General features: G+C 35.6%; 1 protein-coding gene across 1 annotated transcript; it reads right to left on the reverse strand.

Annotated features, from left to right (window-relative positions):
* Nucleotides 1–5,704: 5,704 nt before the first annotated feature.
* LOC149785327 (uncharacterized) lies at nt 5,705–12,722 on the reverse strand. Its single transcript, XM_089979225.1, has 6 exons — nt 12,601–12,722; nt 11,586–11,741; nt 9,935–10,013; nt 8,654–8,828; nt 6,656–7,340; nt 5,705–5,940 (listed from the first exon to the last, which is right to left on the reverse strand). Exons 2-4 carry the CDS (start codon nt 11,739–11,741, stop codon nt 8,656–8,658), a joined length of 408 nt encoding a protein of 135 aa, XP_089835351.1. The 5' UTR covers nt 12,601–12,722; the 3' UTR covers nt 5,705–5,940; nt 6,656–7,340; nt 8,654–8,655.
* Between the last annotated feature and the right edge of the window lie 947 nt (nt 12,723–13,669).

Genomic DNA, 13,669 nt, shown 5'->3' on the forward strand with positions numbered 1-13,669 from the left:
TTGACACAAAATCCACTTCTCCTGGCCACTAAGGGGGTTATGCATTAGTTTTCATTTTCACTATATACAGACTCAATATTGATGTACACTGCATCCAAGTCTGTGGACCAAATAAAGCTATGGATTTTTTTCTTATATGTTATAAACACACTGCTAAATGTATGGAAATATTTCACAGAAAGAAATGAAAAATCACTGTTACCATAATTTTTTTTTGTCATTTCTTATTGATCATAATAACATCCCCCACCCACCTCTATTGAATTGTGCATTACCAATAGCCCTTAGTAGTGCAAAGTAATGATGCCATTCGAGAAAAGGAATTTACATATATTTGCTCCTTGACTCCAGGATACCATATCTAAGGTCGTTACACGTTTCCAGCGGGCACTAATCGCCACGCGCATACGTCATGCGACATAACATTACGTCATTTGAAATACGAAATGTATTTGTATCCTCTCCCTTGGGACCTGTCCTCCTACAATGCTGTCTGGCAAGGCGTAATATAGGAAAACAGTTCCCTCGGGAGAAGATAATAGATTACAATAGTATGTGTATTGTCCCGACAGGTCCAGAGATGCCAGGGTTGGACTTAGGGTTTTCCTCTGTACAAATTTAATTAAACTGAAGAAAAAAAACAAAAGATGAAAATCCACTGGTACACGGAGAGAGAGAGAGAGAGAGAGAGTCACGGTATCAGAGCATGGGCATTATGTAATAATATATAACTGATTGAATTGTAGAACGTTAAATTGCAATAACTTGTTATGTGTTATGAAATATTATTGTAACACGCTGTGGGTTATGTCATGAAATACCAGAGTCCACAATTTGAAAATCTTGCTAAATAATATAGATGAGACAGAACATGCTTTTCAATATAGCAGTGAGTTACAACATCAACAGTGTTTGTTACAATAGCATAGTGAGTTACATCAACAGTGTTTGTCACAATAGCAACGTGAGTTACATCAACAGTGTTTGTCACAATAGCAAAGTGAGTTACATCAACAGTGTTTGTCACAATAGCAAAGTGAGTTACATAAACAGTGTTTGTCACAATAGCAACGTGAGTTACATCAACAGTGTTTGTCACAATAGCAAAGTGAGTTACATCAACAGTGTTTGTCACAATAGCAAAGTGAGTTACAATCAACAGTGTTTGTTACAGTAGCAAAGTGAGTTACAATCAACAGTGTTTGCCACAATACTATTAGCTTCTGACAAAATAGAAGTCACAATTGTTCTTCAAGATGCCAAAAGTCAACGTTCCAAAACGCAATTTTGTATAGAAAAATGAATTATTCCTAAATTTATTAGCTAGACTGTAACATCTTATTACATATTAGCATGATCTCCAAAGGTAAAATTTATTGTTGAGCTTGTGTACTTCAACAGTGTTATGGTGAGATAGTAGTAGGCCCAGTCTTATAGTTTGCGAGGCTTAAAGCGCCACTCTGGCAACGGGGCCGTTTGGTGGCGTTACAGTAGTATGCTTAATTTTGCTTGGCACGGGTATCCGAAGGCGCTGTGCCCAAGGCAACAGCCTTGCGCGTGTTGCCTTAATGCTGGTGTATGTATTTACTCTTAATCTAATTTATACATTCACACCGTTGGTTAAGTAAAAACCGAACAAAACGGACAAGTGAATCGAACGAGAGATCAACGTACTGACGATTCAAAGATTCGTAATGCAGTTCGAGATAGTTCCGATAAAAGTCATGTTACTCTGCATATTGAAATAAAATAACAAGTTCTGCATAATGAAGGACGTATAATAATGAACAGTAACATCAGTTCTAACTTACTGTTAAAACAAAAGTCAAACAAAACTCTGATTCTTCCGCTGGTCACATTGATTCCATCATTATCTCGCTGTTTCTGTAACAAAACTCCACCGAATGGCTAAAGTTACTAATTTATGGACCAACATAAATTTTCTGACTTTGATATACTATATTTCAGAAAGGTTAGATAATTCGTTTCATAAACTATTACTGTGAAATTCCGCAACAACACACACAGACATGGTCTAAACTTGGAAATAAATAGGGCACAGCAAACATGCGAACTTCTTTCCACTTATTGTCGACCTACCGGGACTTGTATAGTTGATGCCATTAGACTAATCCGTCGATACTTGTGACGACAGTATGACATTACAAGGGTCAGAACATGTGTTATATTCATACTCAGTATAAAGCGCAGAGTACACATCCACAGAAAATATAGACCGCGATCCGAACGATGGTGGGTGAGGGGTTGGGGACGTACATTCGGGAATGGAAAAAGATGTTATTCGCATATGGTATGCATTATCAGTGACGAACAGAACGAAGTGCTCAATGCTACAGTCTCGTAGATGAAGCGTCATTTCACACCCAACATTTAACATTAAATACTTTTGACACACTTTAATGGGTCGCGTTTTAACGTACGAAACTCCACTCAAGGTATTACAGTATATTCCCCGCAAAACCCAACCTTATATATATATATATATATATATATATATATATATATATATATATATATATATATATATATATATATATATATATATATATAGTAACTGAATATACAGATTATATGTGCGTGTCTGTCTGTTTGCCGTTTTTATAGGTAACAGGTCCATTTCCAGATAAGTAATTTATTCTGTCAATTTGTTTATATATTCATGATGGGTTTGCCACTTTGTGCCAAAATGTTTATGTTCTATGCGCATTGCTGCTTATCTGTCTGTGTCCGTGTTTTGTATGTGTGTCTGTGTCTATGTATGTTTTCTGATGAAGACCTTTACTTCGAAACGTATGGAAACGTTATGTTCCTTGCGCCGTGTTCCAGCTTTTGTCATGATATCTACACAGACTGAGAGAGAGAGAGAGAGAGAGAGAGAGAGAGAGAGAGAGAGCAGTGGTGTGGTTGAATCCTTATTTCCGGTAGATAAAAACGTTTGCTTTACTCAGACCTTGTGCACTAAATTGCTAACGTCTTTTATTTCCGTACGATTATAAAAATAACTCATTACACAGGAAAATACTTTCTACGTCCACTTTTGTAAAATCAACGCTTATTGCGCAGCTCGAAATGACGTGATGATCACACTATTACGTCATCCATATGACGTTACTTGTTAGAACATTGTGTTGGATAGCTATGAACTGTGGGAAGGTGAAATTGCGAGTTGTGGGCTGTGTTGAATAACAAAATTTACAAATCCACAACGGCATGCAAAGCATTTTCAAAGAAATGATATGGTCAACGAAAAGTGTATCAGCTATTTGGAAATCGCGAACTATTTACGACGGAATTCCAATGTGAGCTTACTGTTTGTGTCCTAGTGTTAAATGTAACCCACCAACATATTTTTTTCTGATAACTATTTAACTACTCATTCAGTTATCATCATTGTAAAAAATGTGTAAAAAATGTCGACCTTTCCAAGAACATACACCCTCGATATTATATTTGTCATGTAAGTTTGCGGTGATGAATAGCAACGAAATTATCACTTTAAATTTAATTTTTTTTTATCGACATCTGATTTGTTAAAATCAGGGATTAAGTCGATGACAAAATTGTGTAAAGTTTGTTTTTTCTTCTGAACTAATATGCAGACGAGGTCTCAGTCACTGCTTTTGTGCTCAAGATCAAAGGACCATTCAAGGAACAGCATGGTACCTATTCCCTGGAGCTATTGTGAGGTCAATTTGTCACATGATGTCACATGTTCATTAAAACGTGCAATTTTGCTGCATGCAAATCTTTCCGAAACACACCTGCGTATAGTTTAAACACTTGTTGGCATTTGGTAACGGCCATTCTAGCGCGAAATTCAAATTGGCCACATGACAGAGGGTTGTTCTATTCCACGAGGATTTACAAGTCGTCAGACATAGGATTTTAAGCGGAAATATTATGTTCATGTCGCCAAAAGAATCCTTCAACTCACAGAAACTCAACAGCCGTGTATCAAATGTACACCGATGTGTGCAGATGAGAGCGTCTGCAAATATGTGTATATTCTAATAAACAGGCGAGATTTTCCCCTAAAAACTCTTTCAGTAGCATTACAATTGTGGGGTTGATTTCTCGGCCTTCTATTTGTTTGGGCTTGTATTACCCGTGGAAGAGGTTTTCGAAGGAGATACTTGATACTGTGATCTGAGGTGATTTTTTCTCAGTTTTGTCTGGTATGAATGATAGATTTCGAGGCTGATAAGGAGAATATTATACCCATGTAATATTTTCCTGGCCATTCCTGGTACCTACAATGTATTTTGATGCACCTATCCTTGCTTGATCAGCAATATATTCAGCTCTTAACGTGGACAAAATAACACAACTTTGGAAGCAGTCACAAAAGAGAGACTCGAATACAGTTTGATGTACATTTACGCCAAAGAACAACTATGGCGTGGACAAGTTACGTGCTGTACACAATCAGTTAGAAGCCACCGTCAAAATACCTGTGCTAATAACGAATCTCGTTACCATTAACATTCCGCCAACACCTGGAGAAAGAATATGCATTTTTGATTGATTTGTTTTAAATGGCATTGACCTTTATAAAAAAGCTCATTAGTAGCATTATATATTAAATTACAAATATATTGTACCGCACATTCATTTTCTCGCCAATCTCAACATTTTCTTTTGTTTTCTCTTATATTTTACTATTGTAAGACATGCAGATGTCTTTAAATTCTCAAACATTTTCCCCCCATTGAATCAAGTACTTTTTCTTTTTACATTTCACGTGGAACGATAACGGGCACAAGTCGGACGGAATTAGATATTAATGTTTATATCATACCCTAATAAACCTTATATTGCGTATACTTGCAAAACACAAACAATTACAACTTGTCATGCGTTACATTTAGATTCAGTTGCCATCAGTTATGTTGGGTAAAGAATACCTAATGCATACGCACAACCTTCCTAAGAACTATCCATAGCTAGGAGAAAATTAATCAACGGTTACGATAAAATTAACCAATCCACGGCTAAGAGAAAAGTAATCAATCAGCTCAGCAAGTTTGACGAGTTCTTTGTACTTTTAATTCAATTTGTACTTTGCATTCAATTTGTACTTGACATTTTAAACTTTTCAAAATGAAGCACTAATTATTAATGCCTCGTTTAAAAGCAGGTAACTGTTTTTAAAATGTTTATGTACAAAGGCACTCTGCGCTTTAGTCAGTAAATCTTTATTTTAGGAGATGAGTTTTGCAACGTTGTAAAGCTCTTAAATTTCGGAGATAAATAAATCTTTCTTATAGTCCGCAATCCCATAATGCCTAAATAGCAGTGATCGACTTTCAAAAGAAACCGGAACTTGTGAAAGTTTGTGTAGAAAGCTACACAGCGTGCTGCAAATGTCTGTTGCGTTTTAAATACACTGCAAGGTCGGATTATTGTACTTCAAGGACTAATAAGAGAACAATCTTTTGCAAAATACTAGATCACACATTATAGTTTTATTTATTGGATGATCAAGTGGTACACGTATTTGGAGTTAACAAAACCGCCTTTTCCATTGACATGGATTATCTGTTTGTTGGTCTGCTGTCCTGTTTCACAACCGGAAGTCAGCTTATTTCATTCGTCGTTTGGTTCAGTACCCAAGAGAGAGAGAGAGAGAGAGAGAGAGAGAGAGAGAGAGAGATATGGGGGACTAGATCACAAATTCAGACTCAGAATGGTAAAGCATTTTTATTTATGGCAATTAACATTACAAGCACTGGAAGCTATCGAACACAGAATAAATATTACAAAATTATTAATACTGACTACAACAATATAAAAATACTCTCAGAATAATCCAATTCATGCAGTGTGGGCAAATGGAGGTACCAGAAAAAGATGGAAACACCAAGTACGCCGAGGAGTCCCGATCATGTTATCCTGAGGCATCGTCTACTCGAAATCTTTCTGAAAATAAAACAAGATGATCACTGTAGATCCAAATGCTAGCCAAATTACTAAAAATTTAGAGCCAAATAAAATCAAATAAAGGTTAATATATCAATGATTTTCCATCCAACACCGATTAAAAATTTCAGAAATAAATGACCTAATATAAACACTTCTAAGGATTTAATAATGTTTTCTAATTTTCTCTTTATAAAACTACAAGGAGATGTGAATCTGGGCATGAGATAAATCGATAATGATTGGAAAATGATTGCAGGACTAGAGAGTCAATCCTACCATACCTATGCACCTGCGCATGCTCTTTGAACCTTTAATCATCACAATCAGCGTGCACAGTAATATACGCACACACACACGCGCGCGGTGTGTGCGAGTCCAAGGCAGTTTTACACACTGCATTATTGAAATCGTTCTGAGGATTTTACGAAATGATATAAATTTGATATGAACGTGAAAGACCGCATCTTCCAAGTACAATACATATAGTCTAAATTGTTTTTGCAATATAATTTCTCCCTTTAATGCAATTTAGGCACTTGCTTGAATTAGCATTCAACCTTTATAGCAAGATATTAGAAGTTTACGCTGTCAGCGTCAAAGTCTGTCATCGGAAAGTACGGCATAACCATCTGGACCTTCCATTGTACATGCTACTGTTATGGAAAAAGTTCTTAAATATGATGCAATTTTTTTTCTCTCTAATGATACGAACCTTGGTAGATATGTCTTGTTTCTGGCTTTGCACAATCAATCCTTTTAATGTTGTAGTCCAGCCATGTGACGTTATTATGTGTATTCTTCTGTTACATGTACCTCAGTGGAGTGGAAACTTCCATTTTTATGGACTGTTTTCTGTCGTAATAATGATATTCTAATTCCCAAATTTGAATGGATTCTTGTTTTTCAAACAGGAAACGTGATGATAGTTGGTGGTATGCTCCTTGTAAAAACTGTGTTTAGATCTACATTCATGTGTACAAATATGTTGTTCACCGCTCACGTGTGAGATTCAACAGAATCATTTGTAGACAAATGATACACAGACAGTCCAGTTGCAGCCATATTAAATCCAGGTGTGTAAAAACTGCATCTTTCCTATCCATAACTATATCTTTGCGGAAGAAATATGCTTGTTTCCGGAACCGATTCGAATGTTAACAATCTACATAACTCTTCAACAGTAATCTCATTACGTCGGGATCGTTCACCTAATCAAATGCATACATTCAAATGTTTGCTTCACGTGATTTTCCAAAATGACTTCACACGTAGATCCAGGGTTATTGTAAATGATGTCATGCAGTTAAAGTTGATACAATATATATGAATATAATAATATATCACAGACAAGCTTAAACTTATTGCACCATGTCACTTCCTCCGATGAATGCTGCATTCTGGAACGAAAAAATAAGAACTGCATTATAGTCAAATGACGTACATTGTATGTAAAGCACACACTGGCACGTGACCTCTAGCCGAAACCGAACGAAATTATTTAGCTCGGACAATGACGTTAAAAACAACATTTATTTAAAGAATATCTATTGAATATAATTTGCTTAGCACTGAATGAATCACAGAAGTCTAAAAAATATATATTAAGCTGGTGAAAAGTCTACATTAGAATTCAGCATTGTGAAACCAGTTAACACACGATACTTGAACAATAAGATTTCCCTAGCATTTCCAAGATAATTTGGGTTGCTTTTTTTCCCCCACCCATTTCGAATAGGAACTGAATGTATCTGACCCTTTTCGGTACCTGAAATCATCCATAAATATAAAAAATGGCATGCAAATTAAAAGTGAAAACAACCTGCACCTGTTTCTATATATCACAATGTGTAACGGTGTCTTGATAAATTTAGACGCATACAACTTTATGATATTATTGTAAATGTAATGCACACAACCTGTCCGTTTCAGTTATCAATATCGATCGTTTTTATTATGTTCTTTATACTTAAGGAAATACATGAATACGGATAGTATTTGTATGCATGGAATAATTCATTGGTTTATTTGTCTTCAGTGATGGATATATAAAATATAAATAATGCAAGAAGTGGTTGTTTGTGTGCCTCATTGAACTTTTCAATCAAAAAATAAAATTGCTTTTTTTCCTTTTTTTCATCATAAAAGCGTCATTATTGTGCCAACTGCACGATGGAATGATATATTTATGCTCGGAAACCGTGTCTGTCAATCTTGAAGCAGCATGTTGCATAGCAACAGTTTATGACCGTAAAAATTACATTTTTAGTTAGAGAGGAATCGCTATAGGATATCACTGTATAATTCTTTAGGACAATTTCTGTCATCTGCAATAAAATATTACGGGCTAAAAAGTTGGCAGATTTCACCAAAATTGTACGTGCATCTTTAACATTCTATAAGATATTCATAAACTCGCGTGTCATTAGAAATTAACAATAACATGGTTACTAAAGGCAAAACGTTTGATACTTGGTACTGTTTGGTATCTGGTGGTGCTGGTGGGTTTAACACACTCCTTATTCCTGCTGTATCATCTCTCGTTATGAATTTTGTTTTTTTAGCCTTTTCTGTGAAAATTATCATCAACTTATAGACTCACTATGGCCTTAACTGCATCGGTATTGTGTATGGGAGAGAATAAAGTCTGGATTTTCGGGGGGGGGGGAGCTTAACAAAGATTATTAAGTATTATAGATTCGAAAACACAAACCTCTATGAAAATCGAGTGGGCTTTAGTCTTCTCTTTTCTCTCAAGTAGCTAGGCAACCTTTGTTGTCGCTCCATGACAACAACCTGAGGTGAAGGGTTAAAGGTGAAGGACATGACGTTACGCATCATTTGCCTTACATTTTCGTCTGACAACTTGTTGAAGTCATCCACTTTGGCTGCAAAAGACGAAAATTTGCTCTAAAATCTGTCATGTCACAATAAACGAACTAAATATCTCCATTGCTTTGATGTTAAACCAGGCATTTTTTCTTGCCCGAAAACAATGTGAAAACTGTTTTTATTTGCTGAAATATTCCCGAACGTACATATCATCAGATCATAACGGCACATTTGAATGATATATACTTTATCGTGGTGTGTGTGTGTGTGTGTGTGTGTGTATATATATATATATATATATATATATATATATATATATATATATATATATATATATATATATATATATATATATATATATAGTGTATTTTACTCGGAAATTTAATAGGTCGAATGATAATATTCAGTACATTCTGGTGAAGAAAAAGTAAATACACACAGGCATGAATAGTCGTTTATGCCGCTTATATCCTTTCCCTGGAGCAATTAATGTATTCGACAATTAGGAATATCCCCAGGCAAGAGAAAGGAATTATTAGAAAGTGTCCAAGCCCGTGGAATATTTATCAGGTTGAACACCTGTCCCCGATTTTCTTTGTATGTAAATGTAGTCCGGCTAACCGTTGGTATGTCAGCTAACTCGGTGATCTTCAGAAAGGGTGTGTTCCCCTTCGCTGCCAGGGCGAGTATAGGAATGGCTCCTTTGTGACGGTGTCAATATATACCTTCAGTTACTTGCAGCAACCCGCTGGTATTCGAATTAATTAATAAAATGTACTCACTCGCTCCATCGATGGCTTTTACATACAGAGATGCCCGTTTGCAACAATAGATGCAGACACACGGACAGACAGACACAACTGGGGATACTGGTGAACTTTTGCAATACAATGATAAATTAGGATCGATTTATTTGTGATACACCATTTACTTTCGGAAGGGGAGAGGGCGGTGACTGGGATTTTATTTCCAATTTTTTTCATTCTAAGTTTTCTGGCGGCCGAAAATTCCAAAGTGTCTTGCCTGTCTCCCCTACCAATTAAACGGACAGTGATAGATAGATAGATAGATAGATAGATAGATAGATAGATAGATAGATAGATAGATAGATAGATAGATTCTACAGAACTAAACGGGATCATAGATTTCATTGTGTTTTTACCTTTCGCCCCACTAAGACGCTCTAACAATGCTCTGTGAAGTTCGTCTATATACTTGACTGCCTCTTCTATCACTTCCACCTGTAGAATAAACAAACATACCACAATGTGTGAGTCATTCTCTACCTTCCTCGAGGTCACCTACGTGATTATGTAAATCTATTAAAGAGGAATGTCAATCTTGAATACTGAGAGATATTAACAAGGAGAAAAACTAAAGAGCTGTTAAAATTAGCTGAAAACATGAATGAAAAACATAGATGTATGCAGAGCAGAGTCGGTAAAAAGCATTGAGGTTTCTTTAAACCCTGTAACAGACACGTTTTGTTCCAAGATGTATTACTCGTGCGATTGGTGATGAAACTGGACTACTGCATTGTTATTTACAATACTATTATATTTAAATGAAGAAATAAATGTAACAATAATAGGTATATCATATCTTCATTCCTGTGACATTTTCAATTAAAACTGCATAATTATATTCTTTTAAATGTTTCATGCAGAAAAGAAAATGTTTGGTTTATTATTGCTCTCTTTCTCTTCTGTATTATCTATTCCGGCGTGAATTTTTGGAATTTGAATATGTTTTTCATTTTGATATTGTTACATTAATTACGAGAAAAAATGGTATTTGATATTCCCTGTTGTATTTGAAGCATGATGAGAAAATGGATATTGTTTTTTTTTTTTACTGGTTAAAGATTGTATGCGATGTCTGAAGCATTCCACTAATCTACAGTTGTCCAAATTCAACAAGGTTGTTTACTCTTTGATTGTAACTGTATCCACGTCATTTATTGTAAATGAATGACACAAGTTTTTTTTAAAAAAGTTTGAAAATTTAGAATTTCTAGATGCTGGTCATTTTGGATTATAATTTAAATGAAGTAACCCACTTACGCTCAGGTAGGCAAAATGACGTCTGGTCGGTAGTACCCGTTAAAGAAGGCGATTGACATCTTGATAAGAGCATTTTTCGTTTGTTAAAGTGAAATCGGTATTTACGGAATGTTTTGACTTCATGCCTGATATTATAAACTTTTCTGGATTATATAATAAGACCACAGATCAGGGAATGTCACTAGGAAACCACAAATGTCACTTTAATGACGGGGTGCGAAACGTTCCGTCTTTGACAAACAGTCATAACTTTGTACAGTGCACTTGCAGTTTTTGAGAAAGGGTGCCAAGAAGGCTAACGAAAGACATTAAATAAAAAATGGAGAGAGAGAGAGAGAGAGAGAGAGAGAGAAAGAGGCTTGATTCTAAATGATTGTACTGAAGTATTCCACTTGTCGGTCTTTCCGTCCGATAATTTCTTTATCAGAGCTATTAAAAAACACTAAACAATTTATTTTTGCAAAATTACAGGGTTCTAAAGTACACAGATCTGTACTACTGCTCACAAAAGTATTCCTTTTATGTTTCTTTTTCTTTCTTTGTCTTTATATCGTATCAGTTTCTAAACCGTTAAATGAACGGTATCCATAAAGGTACCGCACGTTGATAAATTATTAGTCCAAAGCGTACCTGACATGAACTGTAACGTGTTCTGAATAGGCATATTTGTTTTGACCTCTGACCCTTTCAATACACAAAACGGCGCATTGTACCGTATGCGATTTTTATTTCGTCCTTTTGTTTCTTTACCTTGGAAACCTTTTCTTTCGCTGCAATGGAAGGGACCATTGCCCTTAAACGTGAATATTCCCTGTCTCTTATTCTCTTCAGATGACCCTTCAGGTGCTTCTTAGCCACCATCTGCGAAAGGGAACGACTTTTCAGGGCAGACTGGAACTTGACCATCTGTTTAAATGAAGGACAGGTCAATATACTGTTTGAATGAAGGACAGGTCAATTTATCGCTCACAAACACCATGACTAAATAAGTGCATTTGACAGAGATGAACGGTGACGCATTAAAATGGAATTTCAGTAACATCTTTAAATAAAAGCGTCGCTTCATTGTTCTTACACACATTAGATTTAGTGATGCGTCGCATCCATATCGACACGTACATACGTACAGACACGATGCTGATAAATGTTTGTTCGATTCTCCATACTGACGTGTTGTATTACAGCGATCGTGATTTTAAATACATGCAGTTGATTCATTCCTCAAAGAACAGTGGATATTACTTTTAAAGACAAATTTAATGGATTTTATTGCCAATCAATAAGCGATAAATATTGATACGCGTGATGACTGGCCTGTCGGATCATTTTCTTTTTCTTCTCCTTATTTAGAATTTTCATTCACATGGTATCCCCATCATTTATTTATTTTCAATTGAATAATATAATCGATGCAATGATTGATGTCAATATCGCAGTGACAAGGATTATTGTGTTTGTTTACACGAGTAAACTTAATTAAAATGAAACTTGTAAACTAAACAGCCGTCTTAAACTGCTGCTAAATATTTCGACTGTTCATGCCATACTATATAATTCTTTCTGATAAATTCATAATGACTTAGCGGTATCCAATACTACTACTACTACTAATAATAATAATAATAATGCACGCGACACATGATCTAGACATCTGCTGAAGTTGCTTTGGCAAACTTTCTTTTTAAATTGATTTCGGTATAACAACCGATTTTTATGAGTCTGTTTTTCACAAAATTAAGAAATAATTGTAACAATAAGCACTTACCTCAAATAGTGAACACTACTAATTTGATTAAAGATAACGGATGAATTTCCTGCGTCTGAGTAAGCAGAGTATGAAACAACACTCCTTCCCTTGATTCAACTTCTTGACTGACCATCCTTAACGTTTAACAGATCCTATAAATAAGCTATTCGCCGGTTGGTGATTCGTTCGACGTATCCGCGCACATATCGAAAATAGTTCTCTCTTGCATACATTTGCGCACACCATATGCTAATGTGCATAAGCTTTACTCTAATTATTGCACTTATTTCATGTACATTTTATCCGTTAATAATTTTGTCCGTTTAATATGGGATTTATTGTTTGTTATTGTTTTTGTATGACACAGATGTGCCGACACGGGCTATGAAGATTGTCAAGGTACAGGACACCAGCTGTAGTTGTATTAAGCGTGGGAAATTGGTGTCAGCCGGAACTACTTTCATGATAATTACTCGCCCCACTTCGCCGTCTGCTATGCTTTTGCTGAAGGTATTTCGCGCCTCCAATAATTTGTACTATATTAGAATCGCTGCCCAAAGCGCATTCAAGCTTTATTAAAAACGAAATTATACTCATTATACAAGGGACAATTGGATAGTTTGGTAAAAGGTTTATACTATTGATATAGGTATATTCCTTGGTACGATTAACAAAGGCGAAACGTAACTTGGTTTACGAAGTCCTCAATACGTCCTAAATATGTCATCGGGGTTATTGATAAAATGCCATAGAGATGCCGAGCGCGGTATGAGCGTGTCACAGGTGGTATTCAGTCTAATAAAGCACTATTGACTCCTTGCGCTGACACAAGCGTGAAATTAAATTTTTGGCTCGATTTGGCTATTAGATTTGTACATTTGATGAATAAGTTCCCGCTATGTAACCAAATTAGACAAAAATACAACATGATTCCAACTTAATCCTGTGTTAGATTTGTTTTCATGTAAAAGTCCAGTCCCTGTGTAAGGCGGCAAACGTAAAGTTTATACCAAGGACTATATATGTAATTTCAGTCATCTGTTTTTCCCATATTATAGTCAATTCACCGTCTCGGCAAATATAATAT

Source organism: Sinohyriopsis cumingii, chromosome 13 (genome assembly GCF_028554795.1).
Source record: "Sinohyriopsis cumingii isolate HCF-2022 chromosome 13, ASM2855479v2, whole genome shotgun sequence".
NCBI classification, from domain to species: domain Eukaryota; kingdom Metazoa; phylum Mollusca; class Bivalvia; order Unionida; family Unionidae; genus Sinohyriopsis; species Sinohyriopsis cumingii.